Here is a 13,238-nt window from a genome sequence, read left to right as displayed (position 1 = left end):
TCTTGGCGTAAAAGTCCATTAGCATGTACGAAACCCATTCAATCAAATGTTTTTGGATTATAAAAATTTTAGATGACAAGGAAAATATTATATGCAAGATATTTAAAATATATGGCACATAACATATATGAAGCTATGGACACCTTCTCCTACAACTAGTACAGTCTACAGGGACCAACAACAATGGGGAATAGAAGAGCAGCAATATTATCCTAAATCCTGATGGTAGTGACTTGGCAAATCTTGGATCAATGAAATGAACCCAATTCAAGACTCTGCATTTGCAAGCCACTTGCCATCCACCGTTCTAACTTTATTAGAGTTCACTGTTTGCTGGAGAAAATTAGCAGTGCGAATAAGGAACATATCCCAAAAATTATGCGATTTTTTTCTTGAAGAAAAAGACAAGTAATTAATGGGAAAAAAGAGGATGAGAGGTGAGATGATTGTTACAATGATAACTGTGCTAGGCACATGGTTTTAATGCTTTGGATTTGAAGTAGCATTTACCAACCAGGAGCTCCATCTATTACATTAGCTAGAGCAGCCGCAACTTTGACCCCTACCATCCACCAACTCTATACAATTTCAGGCGTCTTTCTCCTTTTTAAAATAATAAATATCATTGTCACGACCCAACCTATGGGCCGGATCGGTACTAGGAACTGGGCCAGCCTAAAGCCCTCGAGGCCTGTAGTAAGCCTAACTATTCATTAACCCAATTCTAAGGCCCATTTGAGCTCAATTTCAAGAAATCAACCTGGACAGAGTCCGGCCATAAAGTGGACCTTCCAACGGGGAGTTTTTGACTCACCCGACCTGTAAACACAATAAATACTCAATTGGGGAGCTCAGCTCACCCTCCACATACACATCAGCATAAAGATAAATGGGAGCTCAGCTCCCTCATCCAATCCATCAAACATGCATAGAATATTAAGTTTACAGGTCCAAAATAATAATTTAGTTTACAGACCCAAATCAAATAAACATTTCTAACACATGCGGAAATTCTAGAAATTCATAGAATTACACAAATATTGATAAACGACCTGCGAGGAAGAAAGCAGGTTAACCTCAAAAATATCCTCCTGTGGCCTGGAAAAATATTGAACAGGAGTGAGCGTTCGACTCAGAGAGTAAAATATCAATTTTAACCATAATCTCTATAACTATCTAGAACTGATGCAACCTGTGGAGTGAAATGCAACATCAACAACACTTTCACATCATAACATCAAAAAGATAATTTGGAGCACTCACGCACCCTGTAACATCAATCATAATATATGGGAGCTGATCCCCTATACAGCCCTCTTAAATCCAACCTGGTGCCAGCGAAGAACTCAAGCCGGACTTTCGCTTAATAAACCAAATCGGGGTCCCAGCGAAAATTTCAAGCCGTGACTACCCGTCCTATCCATAGTCCACACTACATCACACGCACGCCAACGCACACACACTGCTCCAAATTACCACAACAACATCCATGGCACTTTAACAGTTATCAATGCAACATAAATCGTGCATAGAGTTTAACTACATAAATATATACATATAAGTGATGCATGGGCATGCTTGAACATATAATAATAGTGAAATTACAATTAAAATTAATATTTTACTCACAGACTTGACGGTGGTCACTGAGGCGGCTGGGCGGAGGAAGAAGGCTGTCCCGGCTTATCTGACAATTTTTATTACAATCATTTAATAAATTTGACTCAATACAAACAAAGAAAAAGACCAAATACGTCCTAAGTCGTGCCGAAAATCCGGCAGAGTCTCTCTTATACCTAGGACCTACCCAACCTGTAAAAGGGCTCAAAACACACTTCTATATTCGCAACTCATATATCCACCATTCAATCACATCACACAGCCCCTCCTGGGCCCATCAAAGCAATCATTCATCACAATATGTAAAATTTTAATTTAGTCCTCATAATTGATCATTTTTGCAAAAACTGCCCAAACAAGCTCTAAAAATTCTAAAACTTTGCCCCGCGGTCCTTAGCAATATTACTAGGCTATTGCAAAAAGAATCATAATTTTCTGAGCTACCACGAATATTTTATGGATTTTTAATCCTATTTAAGCACTAGAAAATTACGAAAAAGCAAGGTTCGGGTTTACCTTTGCCGATTCCGACTTCGTGGGACGCGCTCGGGACATCTGACAATGGGGGGGTAGCCAAAATCTCGATCCAATTTGGAGACTTTTCCGTGCATAGCCAGAAATTCACAGACCCGGACAACTGTCGAATTTCCGCGAATTGAGGATACCTACACGAAGCCCACAACACGGGGGTTAGTACATAAATTTTTCAGAATTTTCTAAGCTCATTAAATGCTCGGAAAAATACTGCGAAGTTCCGTGGGACCCACCGAAAAACGGTGTCGGAAAAATTTGAAATTTATGTCGCCGCGAAGCTCTCGACGAGTGGAGCGCTCGGGTACTCTCGGTTTTCTCGTGGGGTTTACGATTTGTGAGAAATCTAGCCCAAAAGTCAAAATGGGCTAAAACTTCCCGGGCAAAAATTGGACAAACCGCTCGATGGATTTCGGTGTTCTTGGTGTCTATGGAAAGCTCTCGCCGAGTAGATGATTTTAGACACAAGACCCGGTCCGATTGGTGGCCGGATCGGAGGGGCGTTCGCGCGCTTTTCCGGCTGTTGGGCGCGCCGACGAGCCGGGAAGGTCAGAGGTGGGGAGGCAGTGGTCAGGAGGAGAGAGAAAATGGGAGGAAGAGAGAAGGAGGAGGGGACGCGCGCGGGAGGAAGAAAAAGGGGAGGGAGTCGGTCCGATTCGATCGGTCCGATCCGGTCTGGTTCGATTCTGTCGGTTCGATTTGAAATACAAAATTTTAAATTTTTACTCTACCTTGAGACCTAAAACGAGGTCCAAAAATTCCGAAAAAAATTTCAAAAAACTCAGAAAAATATGTAGACTCCAAAAATATTTTTAGTTTTGCCACATAGTCTTTAAATTAATTTTTAAAAATCATCAAAGTTTATATTTTTAGAAAATCGAACCCAATTTTTAAAATCCGAAAAATCTCAAAAAAATTCATAAAATTTAAATAAAATTAAAATACCAAAAATGCTCATAAAATAATAAAATTTAAAATTTAGGGGTGTTACAATCATTATTTCAATACAGAATCATCCTCTAATGGGGATTGAGGAGGACGACCACTCCAATTTTACACGTCAATGCATTAACGATCGCAATTGTTTTAACCTTTTAAGGAATGAACAAATCTAATTTGCACCAGAAGAAAATAAAAACAATTAACGTACAATTTGGTCTCGTCCAAATGAGGGGCCTCACAACACGAGCCAGGACTAGGAGTCCAGCGGGGACCATTTCCCTTTGACTGGATGGATTATGGATCAGAATTCAGGTCCAAATTGGACGCACAGAAGATAATAAGCCAATGGGCTGCTTCTATTGGGCCTCAAATGCGACTGATTCTGACCCATTTGGGAGATTTTGTCGAACAAGTAGCCCGTGGCAAGCATTGCAAAATCGCAAACGCAAACCCTGCTGCTAAAACCCTAAACAAAGTCAATGCGCGACCATGGGAAACAAAAACAGAGCTTCTGGAAGTGCCAACAACGCCGCGAAGTCTAGCTTCGTTCCTCAAGAACGAGAGTACGTGGGTCTTTGTTTAGTTTACACATCCAATTGTATTAAAAATCTTGACTCTCTGTGGTCTTTGATCGTGTAGTTGCTATGAGGGGGAGCGTTTAGCTCGTTTGCTCAAACTAATTAATGGGTAACATCACAAACGCTTTGCAATTTGAGTTTCCTTTTCCCTTTCTGGATTTCAATTGTGGTATTTGATATTGGTGTCTTTTGTAACAGGGCAATAGAGTCTGCAAAGCATCTGGACAGAAACTCGCTGCCTGAGAAATTTTGGTTCAAGGTTGTTACGCTATTCTGATTCCTTCCTTCGTTTTATCGATTTTTATTTCTGTTTGATGATAAGGAAATATGGGTTTTGTTGTTTTGTATAGCAACGATTTGCCATTGGGGTCAATGAAGTGACTCGTGTTCTTGAACGGATGTCGCCTACGTCGGAGATGGAAGGTTCCGGTCAAAAGCCGCCGCCTCATATTATATCTACCCAGCGTCGCAACCCGACTGCGGTTCAGCTTCAGGTTAGTTACCGTTCCTTTAACCTTTGAATCAGAAATATGTAGCCGCCTCTGCCTACGGTATATTGATAGTAATTAGTCTCTTAATTGAGCAATTAGGCCATACTGATAGCTCAAGATTGCAACCCAAAATGGCTAACGAAGCATCTACCAAGCTTGGCTTCATCGAGGAAGGTACCAGTGATCTTTGTCAAAGATGAGAAAAAGGGATCCTTGAGATTAGGTGAACTTGTTAAACTCAAAACAGCAATCGCCATTGGAGTAAAGGTTAAGGATCATTACTTTCATAATGTGAAAGCGTATATGTACTGCACTGAAAATTTGGTTGTTATTAATTGATATTTAATTTCATGTAGGATAAGGAAAATTCTATAAATCAAATTGTTGAGGAAATTCTTAGCGGTGGCAATGAAATGAACGACTGAGACACCATATGCTCCCGTAAATGAGAGCTGTGATTTGTGCAGGCATGGTTTTACATCAGAGCAAAGCAGAAGGGGAGGAGGAAGACAACTGAATCGTGAATTGCCATTGGGAAGGTTGGATTCCACACATTTATAGTTTGGGAGCTCGTGTCCAAGATGGTGAAATACGGCTAACCACCAACTTATGAGCTGATGGAGTTCATAACTTACGTTTTCTTGTAGTTAATACCAATGGATTCAAGTGCATCCTGAACAGAGAATGCCTTCCAAATTGATATGGAAGTTTTCTAGCCATAAGAATTGTATGGAACCTTCACCATTTCTTGATTCTTCTTGATGGAATGTAACAGTTATAACTTACAAGTTTTCCCCATCCCAAGTCCCAACTGCTTCCTTGGTTACTTTCCATTTCCTATACGGGGAATGCTCAAAGAAGTATCAAGTTTTTATATGATAAGAAGCTGCTGTCAGGCCCTAATCACAGTGGCAAAATCCACACTCACATTCAGCAAATGCGTACCTGGACCTATCTTGTTTTCTGAGAATGTCAGGGTCATGTTTCTCAGAATATATGACATTGTCCGCAAGCTTTCTGTTTAAACGTAGTAGTACGTCTGATAAACTCACCAGAAATGACAAAATGAAATGTTATCAATCATAAAGGATAGGAATAACTGTTGGATAAGAGAGGGGCACATGACATATTTCCGATTTCTTATTGTGATTGAAAAAATAACACATAATTTAGCCCTATGGTAACGATACAATTCCTCCATCTTTCCTAATTTTAATGGTGTGGTTCCTCTATGATACAGGTAAATAGACCCTCTTGGTTTCTTTTTCCGTTTTAATCTCCTTAGGCGCAGCCAAGGTAAATGACAGATGATCGCTATTTACTATTTGAAAGAACAAGATGATTTTCTGTATTGTTTCCATCCCTTACAAATTTAGAAGAAATTCTTCCATGATGTGAGCCTCATGCGCTAGCCTGGGGGCTTGCAGCTGAAGAAGACTCGGCGGTATCGACAGGATCAGCATTTTTCTGACCACCTCTACCATTTGTGACAAGTTTGGCCATCTTCTCATTCGGGCTTTGCTCCTGATCCTTCTTTACCAGTACAGGTTTAAACTGCCAAAGAGAAGACAATGAGAAATAGAAAAAGGTATTTACAACTAACAAAATGGGAAACATTGGTTATTTCATAATTTCCAGATCTGGCCTGGTATAAACCTGATATATGGAGTATATAACATTTCTTCTTATCTGAGCCATCATCTCCAAGAATAGATTATAGCCTTCTAGCTTATACTCGATAAGTGGATCACGTTGTGCATATCCGCGCAATCCTACAGCTTGCTGAACAAACTTGATTGCCTGCAAATGCTCCTTCCACAAGCGATCAATATTGCTCAAAATTAAGAATCTCTCGGCTTCAGTCATCAAGCCTGGCGCTTCTTGCTCCACAATATCCTTAAAAACAATTTAAACAGAGAAGGGAAAAATCAAAACTTTCGGGAGAAAAGGGGAATACGACACTAATGATACCAAATTAGGGCACAGGACCTGTTTTTTCTTTTTCTTTTTCCATAATTGATAAATTTTTTTTCAGGAAGGTGGGAAACCCCGAAGTACAAATCATGCATATTATGGAATGTGCAATGCCAAGTTCTATGCATATCACATTGCAGCAATTCAGCACTAAACACATTGTTAGGTATTAAAGAAATGTTGGAACTGTCCTAGGGGACAAACATCCAAGCTCCATTAAGTTTAGCCAAGCAAGGACAACAAATGACATCCCAAAGGGGCCAGGTATAACAATGAGTTGTTTTTATGCGATGGGATGCTTTAACAGAATTCATCTTACATTGTTCAAGCATGAATTGATGTATTAGTATGATTATGATCATAATGCAGCAGAATTTCCCTCTCTTTTAAAAGAACAAACCCTAAAAGGACTGAGATGTAGAGCTCCATGATAAACAGGAAAATTGTTCTTGAGCCAGTGAAACTAATGTACGAACCCTTTTTTGCAAATATGCTTCGCGACCTCGAAGACGAAGGTAATTCTGCAATTCCTCATAGCTTGAACACTTACTTCTTAGCAAATCAGGGGTCAAATCATTCAGCAGGTAGCAGTACCTAAAATTACTGTACATGTCAGTAAATTAATTAAAGAAGCTATGTTAAACAAGTTATCCCATATTGAGATCTTACAACCATAAAAGCATCACTTGTTAATGTCATCCAAAAGTTTGATCAATATAATAATGAAAAAAAGATCGAATAAGACCATGTACTTTCAATCGATGGCAAATAAGCCCAAAATCAAGTTTTGGGCTAAATAAGGACAGAACTTTTTAATAAATGCCAAATAGACCCATTTCTTGGCAAAAAAAATGCTTTTTTTTTTAATAATAAAACATTAATAATAATAATTTAAATATTAAATAATTTTTGTTCATGATGTTCTTAAATTTCTATTTTTTTTTATTTTATTTTAATTAAAAATAATAAATAATTTTTAATATTTAAAATAAGGAAAAATAATATTTTACCAGGTGAGGATTTATTTAGCCTTAATTATAAAGTACATGGGCTTGTTTGGTCTTTTTTCCATATAATAATTTGACCATGTTAAATTTCACACAAACTACTTTTAAAGAAAGAACAATACAGATAAAAGTTGCAACTTCAGCATCAGTGCCACAAGGAAGAAACAAACAGCCTTTCTGATTCATCACAGAATTCCTGTTTGATCTTCATCCAGCATTAAGCAGAAGAAAAGAGACTTAAGGAAGAATCTTACTGTTGAAGTTTTGAAATGAGCTTTTCAAGATCCCAACTTTCCTTTGGCACATCAGAACCAATATTTGCCTGCTCATAATAATACTAGTCAGAGAAATATTTGACACCAGGCACATTTATGGTACATGACACTGATAAGAGATTAGATTATGAAAAAAAATGTTAAAATGGCAGTTCTCAAATAGGTTACCTCTAAGATGTCATCCATTGTCAACTCAGCATATTCAATGATAAGCATTTGGAGATTGTCCGATTCAAGAGCTCGTCTTCTCTCTGTATACACACGATCTCTTTGGCTATTCAGGACTTCATCATACTCAAATAATTGCTTCCTAATATCAAAAAAATAGTTTTCCACTTTCCTCTGAGCTTCATCTAGTGCTTTTGTCAGCATCTTGGACTCAATTGGTAAGTCTTCAATTCTGAAAGCTCTCATCAATCCCTGAAAGTAGCAATATTAAGAATATTTTGCTTTATTAACATTATCCCCTAAGAAAAATTAAAAAAAAAATGTTATAACAAGCATATTCTACAATAACATTAGCAACTAGACAACTGCATTGCAGGCCTAACCTCAATTCGGTCACCACCGAAAATTCTAAAAATGTTATCTTCAAGACTTAGGAAAAAGCGGGAACTTCCAGGATCCCCTTGGCGACCACTTCGACCACGAAGCTGTGCAGACGCAACATACAAGTTGTGTTTTGGTACATTCTAAATAAAATTATTCTCATGATCCCATCACACAAAAACACAAAAGAAAAGGGGGGAAAAAGATAATATATAGGGGAGAGAGGAACTTTCCTCTTCAAATGATAATGTGAAGCAAAGCATCTGTTAGTTGGAGTTCACAGTTCAAATTACACAATTACATAAAATGTTGATGAATTCAACCTGATTGTCAATTCTGCGTGACTCGTGCCTTTCTGTACCAACCACATGTAGCCCACCAGCTGACACAACCTGCAAAAACATGGACATGAATTAAGTTGCAAGTAATATTAATAGGTAAAATCAGGTAAAATATTATTCACAGGACAAAGCTAACCTTCTTCTTTTCTTCCTCAGTATAGACCTTATATTCTTTCACAATTTCTAGATAGGCTATCCGAAGCTTGGCTATGACTTCATCTTGAGCAGGGCCCTATAAAAAGGACACTACAATACCAGTGAGCTGTAGAGTGAATGGTGGGTTATTTTCTAACAAAACATAGGAGGAAAAATAATTATACAGTCATTAAAATGTCTCACATCTGGACTCAAATTTTCAGATTTTGCAAATTTTATTTTCAATATAAAATTACATTTCATGGGTCACACCTTTTCACAGGAGTAAGATAGGCGCTCCTCTGCTTCCAGTTCAGTCAATGATCTCTGGCCCCAAGATTTTACAGCCAGCTCGATAGCTTCTTCAGCCAAGTTAGTATTCTCATTAGTTAGCTTGCATGGAAACAAACTTTGATTGACCTTGAATGTTATAAACAGTGAGTCTTAGATTAATGAATTATATTATCAGATAACCTCTATTAGAACCCAGTGTATATTCCCAAAAAAAAAAAAAAAACAACCAATTTAATATAGCAACATGAAAACTAACCTTCCATGTCTTCCTTGGAGGAAGTTTCTTCACTGATACAAAACCTCCTTCAGTTGGCTTAACAACTCTGTAACATACATTTGGATAACAATAAAGAACACTTTAAAAGACATACAATAAACAGTGATAAATATGCACATTTTAAATAGAACCTCTTTCAGATAAAAATTATATGCAAAAAGCGTAAGAGTACTAGTGCCAGATTTTAGCAAGATGCCTTTCTTTACATATATTGGATTTTCAAATGCCATTCAGTGATGGGATTAACTCTTATGGTAGAAATAAGGCATTCGTGAATGATATCAGACTCTCTACCTAGGCAGAATTCATGTCTACTAGCCATTCTCATATAACCAATCACAAAATGGGAATATTAAACTAAGGATTTTCATTTTGAATGATTTAATCATTGGGCTGGTCAGTTGAACCACAGAAATGAATGAATTGTAAAATGTACAGAATAGACCAATTATGAAGTTCATAGATACCTTGGCATAAGCATCTCACGTAGCTTCAACCTTCCCATAAATTCTGCATTTCCACCAAGAATAATATCAGTTCCACGACCTGCCATATTTGTAGCAATTGTAACTGCTCCCAAGCGTCCACTCTGCGCTACAATCTCCGCTTCTCTCTCCACATTCTCCGGTTTTGCATTGAGAACCTTTAAGAAAATACATGTATTAATTTTCTCACCCATAGAACAGTAATCCATCAGGTTACAATTATTTTCTTGATTCACACATGGCTGTTCCTGTACATTTTCAATTCTCCGAAGTTCCACAACTTCAATTCCACAAAATCAGTAGGGCCTCACCTCATGAGGAATTCCAGTTTCTCGTAACTGTTCAGACAGTGCATCGCTCTGCTCAACACTTGTTGTGCCAACAAGCACTGGTCGACCTGTTTTGTGCATTCTAGAAATCTCTACCACAACTGCCCGCCATTTTCCAGTGCTTGCCCTGAAAACTACATCGGATTCATCCTGAGAAGGAAATGAGATGATAAGAAAATTGGAAGGCACTAAATAATATTAAAAAAAAATTTCTGCGTTAAGTAAATCCCACATATATATACTAAAAAACTTAACATCCAAATTGAAGACAAGTAGACAACAAAGGTAAAATCACCCCTACTATTACAGAGATTTGTCAATTCTCAACTACAATGAAAAAGATTTTAAATTAATTTCTATCTTTGTTAATTGTCTTCCGCATCTAGGATTTTCAATTCTCATCACAACAATAACCAACCTGATTTCATATTAATATGGATATGGTAGAACCAAACCTTTCTTATCATGAGCTTGTTTGTAGGCACAATTGTAACTTTAAGTTTGTATATACTCTCAAATTCTGTGCTTTCAGTGGCTGCAGTGCCAGTCATTCCACAAAGTTTTGGAAACTGTAGATATAATAAACATTACAAAGTTAAATTTTTATTGCCAAAACTGCTGCATCTAATGAAATTGACGAAGATAGAATGCTCTTGCCTGGAGAAAGAAGTTTTGGTAACTAATAGATGCCAGGGTTACAGTTTCATTTTGGATGGGCAAACCTTCTTTTGCTTCAACTGCTTGGTGGAGTCCATCACTCCATCTCCTCCCCTGACAGAAAAAGACAAAAATGAAATTCATTATGACTTCAGTTATTAATGAGTGTATCAATATTTTCTTGCATTAATACTTCTGATGGATAAATGATAACATAAATACCAATGACGTCAATGATTTCACTACATAGACAAACAGGATCACCTGCATAACTCGGCCAGTAAATTCATCTACAATTAGCACCTCCTTCCCACGTATGATATAATTAACATCTCTAAGAAATAACTCTTTTGCTTTTATTGCATTCAGAACATACGATGCCCACTGTTCTCGGGGATCATACAAGTCTTTTACATCCAAAATTTCTTCAGCATCCTCATAACCCTGTTCAGTGAGAAGAACTGTTTTCTGCTTCTCATCCACCTGCAAGAACGGACTTTGTAAGAAAATGAACTAAAACGAAAATACATAGAATCAGTCCTTGCCGTGTGGATACAATGCTACTAATTTTTCAGACTGAAAACTACAAAAGCTAGTTTACATGTGAAGAAAAGAGGAGCTTGTATCTTATGCATAGGCAATGTTATTCAACCCCACAAGAATTAATAATTAAAACATCGCATCAGCTTATTTATTTCCTAATTACTATATGATGTCTACCCAATAATTTTTCCAATTTACTTTTGTTATATCTTTTCTCGTTTTATGAAAAGGTCTCCTACAATAAAATTCCAACACAAGAATTAATTTAGAAAAATAAAGTCTAGCTAGTAAGCACTATCTATGGTTCATTGATTTTATTAAAAACGTGATATCAATAGCAGTCTTACAGTGTAATGTATATCTCGTTCAAAAGCTGCAGCTATTTTTGCAGCCTTGTAATATCGATCACTAGGTTTCTCTGCGGGTCCAGATATGATGAGAGGAGTTCTTGCTTCATCAATGAGGATTGAATCAACTTCATCAATTATACAGTAATTGAAACTTCTCAAGACAAGCTCCTCAACACTCTGTAGATGTCAGAAAATACTTTCAGCCAGGGTAGAACAGATATCCTGCAAGCTTTTCAATGCATTAATCAAGACAATGACAGTCAAAGATCTGGGATAATTAGTACAAAAGCAAGAATTACTTTCCGTGGCAAGATTATCTCTCAAGAAATCAAAACCAAGCTCGCTGTTAGTGACGTATGTGATGTCACACAAATAATTCTCCCTTCTTTGTTCACTTGTCATATTTTCTGCAAATAAAAGAAGTGTTAAATGTTCAGACTGAAACAAACAAAACATATAGCAGACAGATATAAAAGTTTGTGACATACGTTGGATCAGGCCAACCTTCAAACCAAGAAAACGGGGAACTTGACCAACCCATTCACAATCTCTTCGTGCCAAATAATCATTGACTGTCACAACATGAACTCCTTTGCCACTTAAAGCATTCAAATAAGCTGGTAAAATGGCAACAAGTGTCTTTCCCTCTCCAGTTCTCATTTCAGCAATTTCTCCTTTGTGAAGAACCATGCCACCTATGGAACATAAAATTATAAAATAATAACAATAATGCAAAGATGGATTGGAGTTCAATAATTCCGAATTTGAATAAATGTGACACCGTGTATACTAGTATACACAAAATTCACCTTGTAACTTTGCTCGAATTTACAAACTTTACCAAAATATTTCCTACATGTATGACTGCATCACTGCAGGTTATCCAATTATTTGGTAAAACACTCCCTCCCACCACAAAACCAACAAAGGAATATTCACTAAAGCTGAGCAGAGGCAAGTTGTTTTCATGAAGAAGACCTTACCTATCAGTTGCACATCAAAGGGACGAAGCCCTAAGACCCTCTTGGAAGCCTCCCTTACCACGGCAAATGCTTCCTGAAATATATGGTTTTTTAAAAGTCTCATAAGCAAATGGGAATACTTTTGGAGTGGTTCATTCAGCCATTAACAACAACTAAATATAAAATATTTAATAGTTATCATTGCAGATGCATATAACAATCAATTTCAAACGAACCCCTTCAAAACAGTCAACAATTAAAAATCACCAGTAACTAATTTACATTTATATAGAAACCAAAAAGCTTACAGGTAAAAGAGAATCCAACGATTCACCCATTTGGGCACGCTCCTTCAACACAGAAGTCTTTTCTCTCAATTCCGAATCAGACAATGCAGACATCTCCGCTTCGAATCCGTTAATAAGGGTCACAGTTGGAGCATACTTCTGCCTCGTGGACTCCCCAGTATCCGTCCCTTTAAACATCCCACCCAGAAAACCTCCGAATGAAGCCACTGCAAGCATCCTCCGCCTTCTATTACTTCCGAATTTCGATGTCTTAGCTGCAGAACGGAACATTTGCGGTGATTTTGAACCAAGAAAAGAGGAACGAAGATGAGTCTCCCAACGGTAATTTTCGTTGGCAAGGAAAGACTTGGGAAGGAAAGAAGAAACGGAGGGAAAGCGGTTGACTAATGGCGAGTCGCATAATGGTGCAGCCATTGAGAAGAGTAGAAGATGGGAGGCTTTAGCTGCTTGGGGGATTTATAGTGAGCGGAGAGCTATTTTCATGTTCTGCTGGGGAAGCAGAGGAATGGTGGTATGTCTGCGAAGAAAGATGAGAGCATACAAGAGAGAGAGAGAGAGAGATGAAGGGGATAAGGTAAGCCAATTATCAT

At 37.7% G+C, this 13,238-nt stretch overlaps 2 protein-coding genes across 2 annotated transcripts; one reads left to right on the top strand and one right to left on the bottom strand.

Annotated features, from left to right (window-relative positions):
• Positions 1-3,501: 3,501 nt before the first annotated feature.
• LOC110661716 (uncharacterized) lies at positions 3,502-4,958 on the top strand. The gene is made up of 6 exons (XM_021820431.2): positions 3,502-3,656; positions 3,733-3,780; positions 3,870-3,930; positions 4,022-4,165; positions 4,262-4,429; positions 4,519-4,958. The coding sequence occupies exons 1-6, from the start codon at positions 3,583-3,585 to the stop codon at positions 4,585-4,587; spliced, it is 564 nt and encodes a 187-aa protein (XP_021676123.1). The 5' UTR covers positions 3,502-3,582; the 3' UTR covers positions 4,588-4,958.
• A 306-nt stretch (positions 4,959-5,264) lies between these two features.
• LOC110661715 (protein translocase subunit SecA, chloroplastic) lies at positions 5,265-13,238 on the bottom strand. Its single transcript, XM_058139909.1, has 20 exons — positions 12,649-13,238; positions 12,362-12,434; positions 11,867-12,073; positions 11,683-11,785; positions 11,376-11,556; positions 10,750-10,968; positions 10,486-10,599; positions 10,284-10,397; positions 9,811-9,978; positions 9,482-9,657; positions 8,994-9,060; positions 8,717-8,863; positions 8,445-8,540; positions 8,291-8,359; positions 7,970-8,071; positions 7,587-7,838; positions 7,398-7,465; positions 6,613-6,730; positions 5,819-6,058; positions 5,265-5,716 (listed from the first exon to the last, which is right to left on the bottom strand). Exons 1-20 carry the CDS (start codon positions 13,060-13,062, stop codon positions 5,564-5,566), a joined length of 3,081 nt encoding a protein of 1,026 aa, XP_057995892.1. The 5' UTR covers positions 13,063-13,238; the 3' UTR covers positions 5,265-5,563.

This window comes from Hevea brasiliensis, chromosome 2, assembly GCF_030052815.1.
Source record: "Hevea brasiliensis isolate MT/VB/25A 57/8 chromosome 2, ASM3005281v1, whole genome shotgun sequence".
NCBI classification, from domain to species: domain Eukaryota; kingdom Viridiplantae; phylum Streptophyta; class Magnoliopsida; order Malpighiales; family Euphorbiaceae; genus Hevea; species Hevea brasiliensis.
The sequence above is the reverse complement of the archived record's forward strand: the minus strand, read 5'-3'. Positions and strand labels throughout refer to the sequence as shown.

What these genes read in the sequence shown, in the direction of transcription:
- LOC110661716 (XM_021820431.2), top strand. Translation starts at nt 3,583, where the DNA reads ATGGGAAACAAAAACAGAGCTTCTGGAAGTGCCAACAACGCCGCGAAG. An exon ending in TTCGTTCCTCAAGAACGAGA is followed by an intron (nt 3,657 to 3,732) that starts GTACGTGGGTCT and finishes TTGATCGTGTAG; the next exon opens with TTGCTATGAGGGGGAGCGTT. An exon ending in CGACTGCGGTTCAGCTTCAG is followed by an intron (nt 4,166 to 4,261) that starts GTTAGTTACCGT and finishes TTGAGCAATTAG; the next exon opens with GCCATACTGATAGCTCAAGA.
- LOC110661715 (XM_058139909.1), bottom strand. Translation starts at nt 13,062, where the DNA reads ATGGCTGCACCATTATGCGACTCGCCATTAGTCAACCGCTTTCCCTCC. An exon ending in ACAAGCTCATGATAAGAAAG is followed by an intron (nt 9,979 to 10,283) that starts GTTTGGTTCTAC and finishes TTTCCTTCTCAG; the next exon opens with GATGAATCCGATGTAGTTTT. An exon ending in CGTGAGATGCTTATGCCAAG is followed by an intron (nt 9,061 to 9,481) that starts GTATCTATGAAC and finishes TGTATGTTACAG; the next exon opens with AGTTGTTAAGCCAACTGAAG.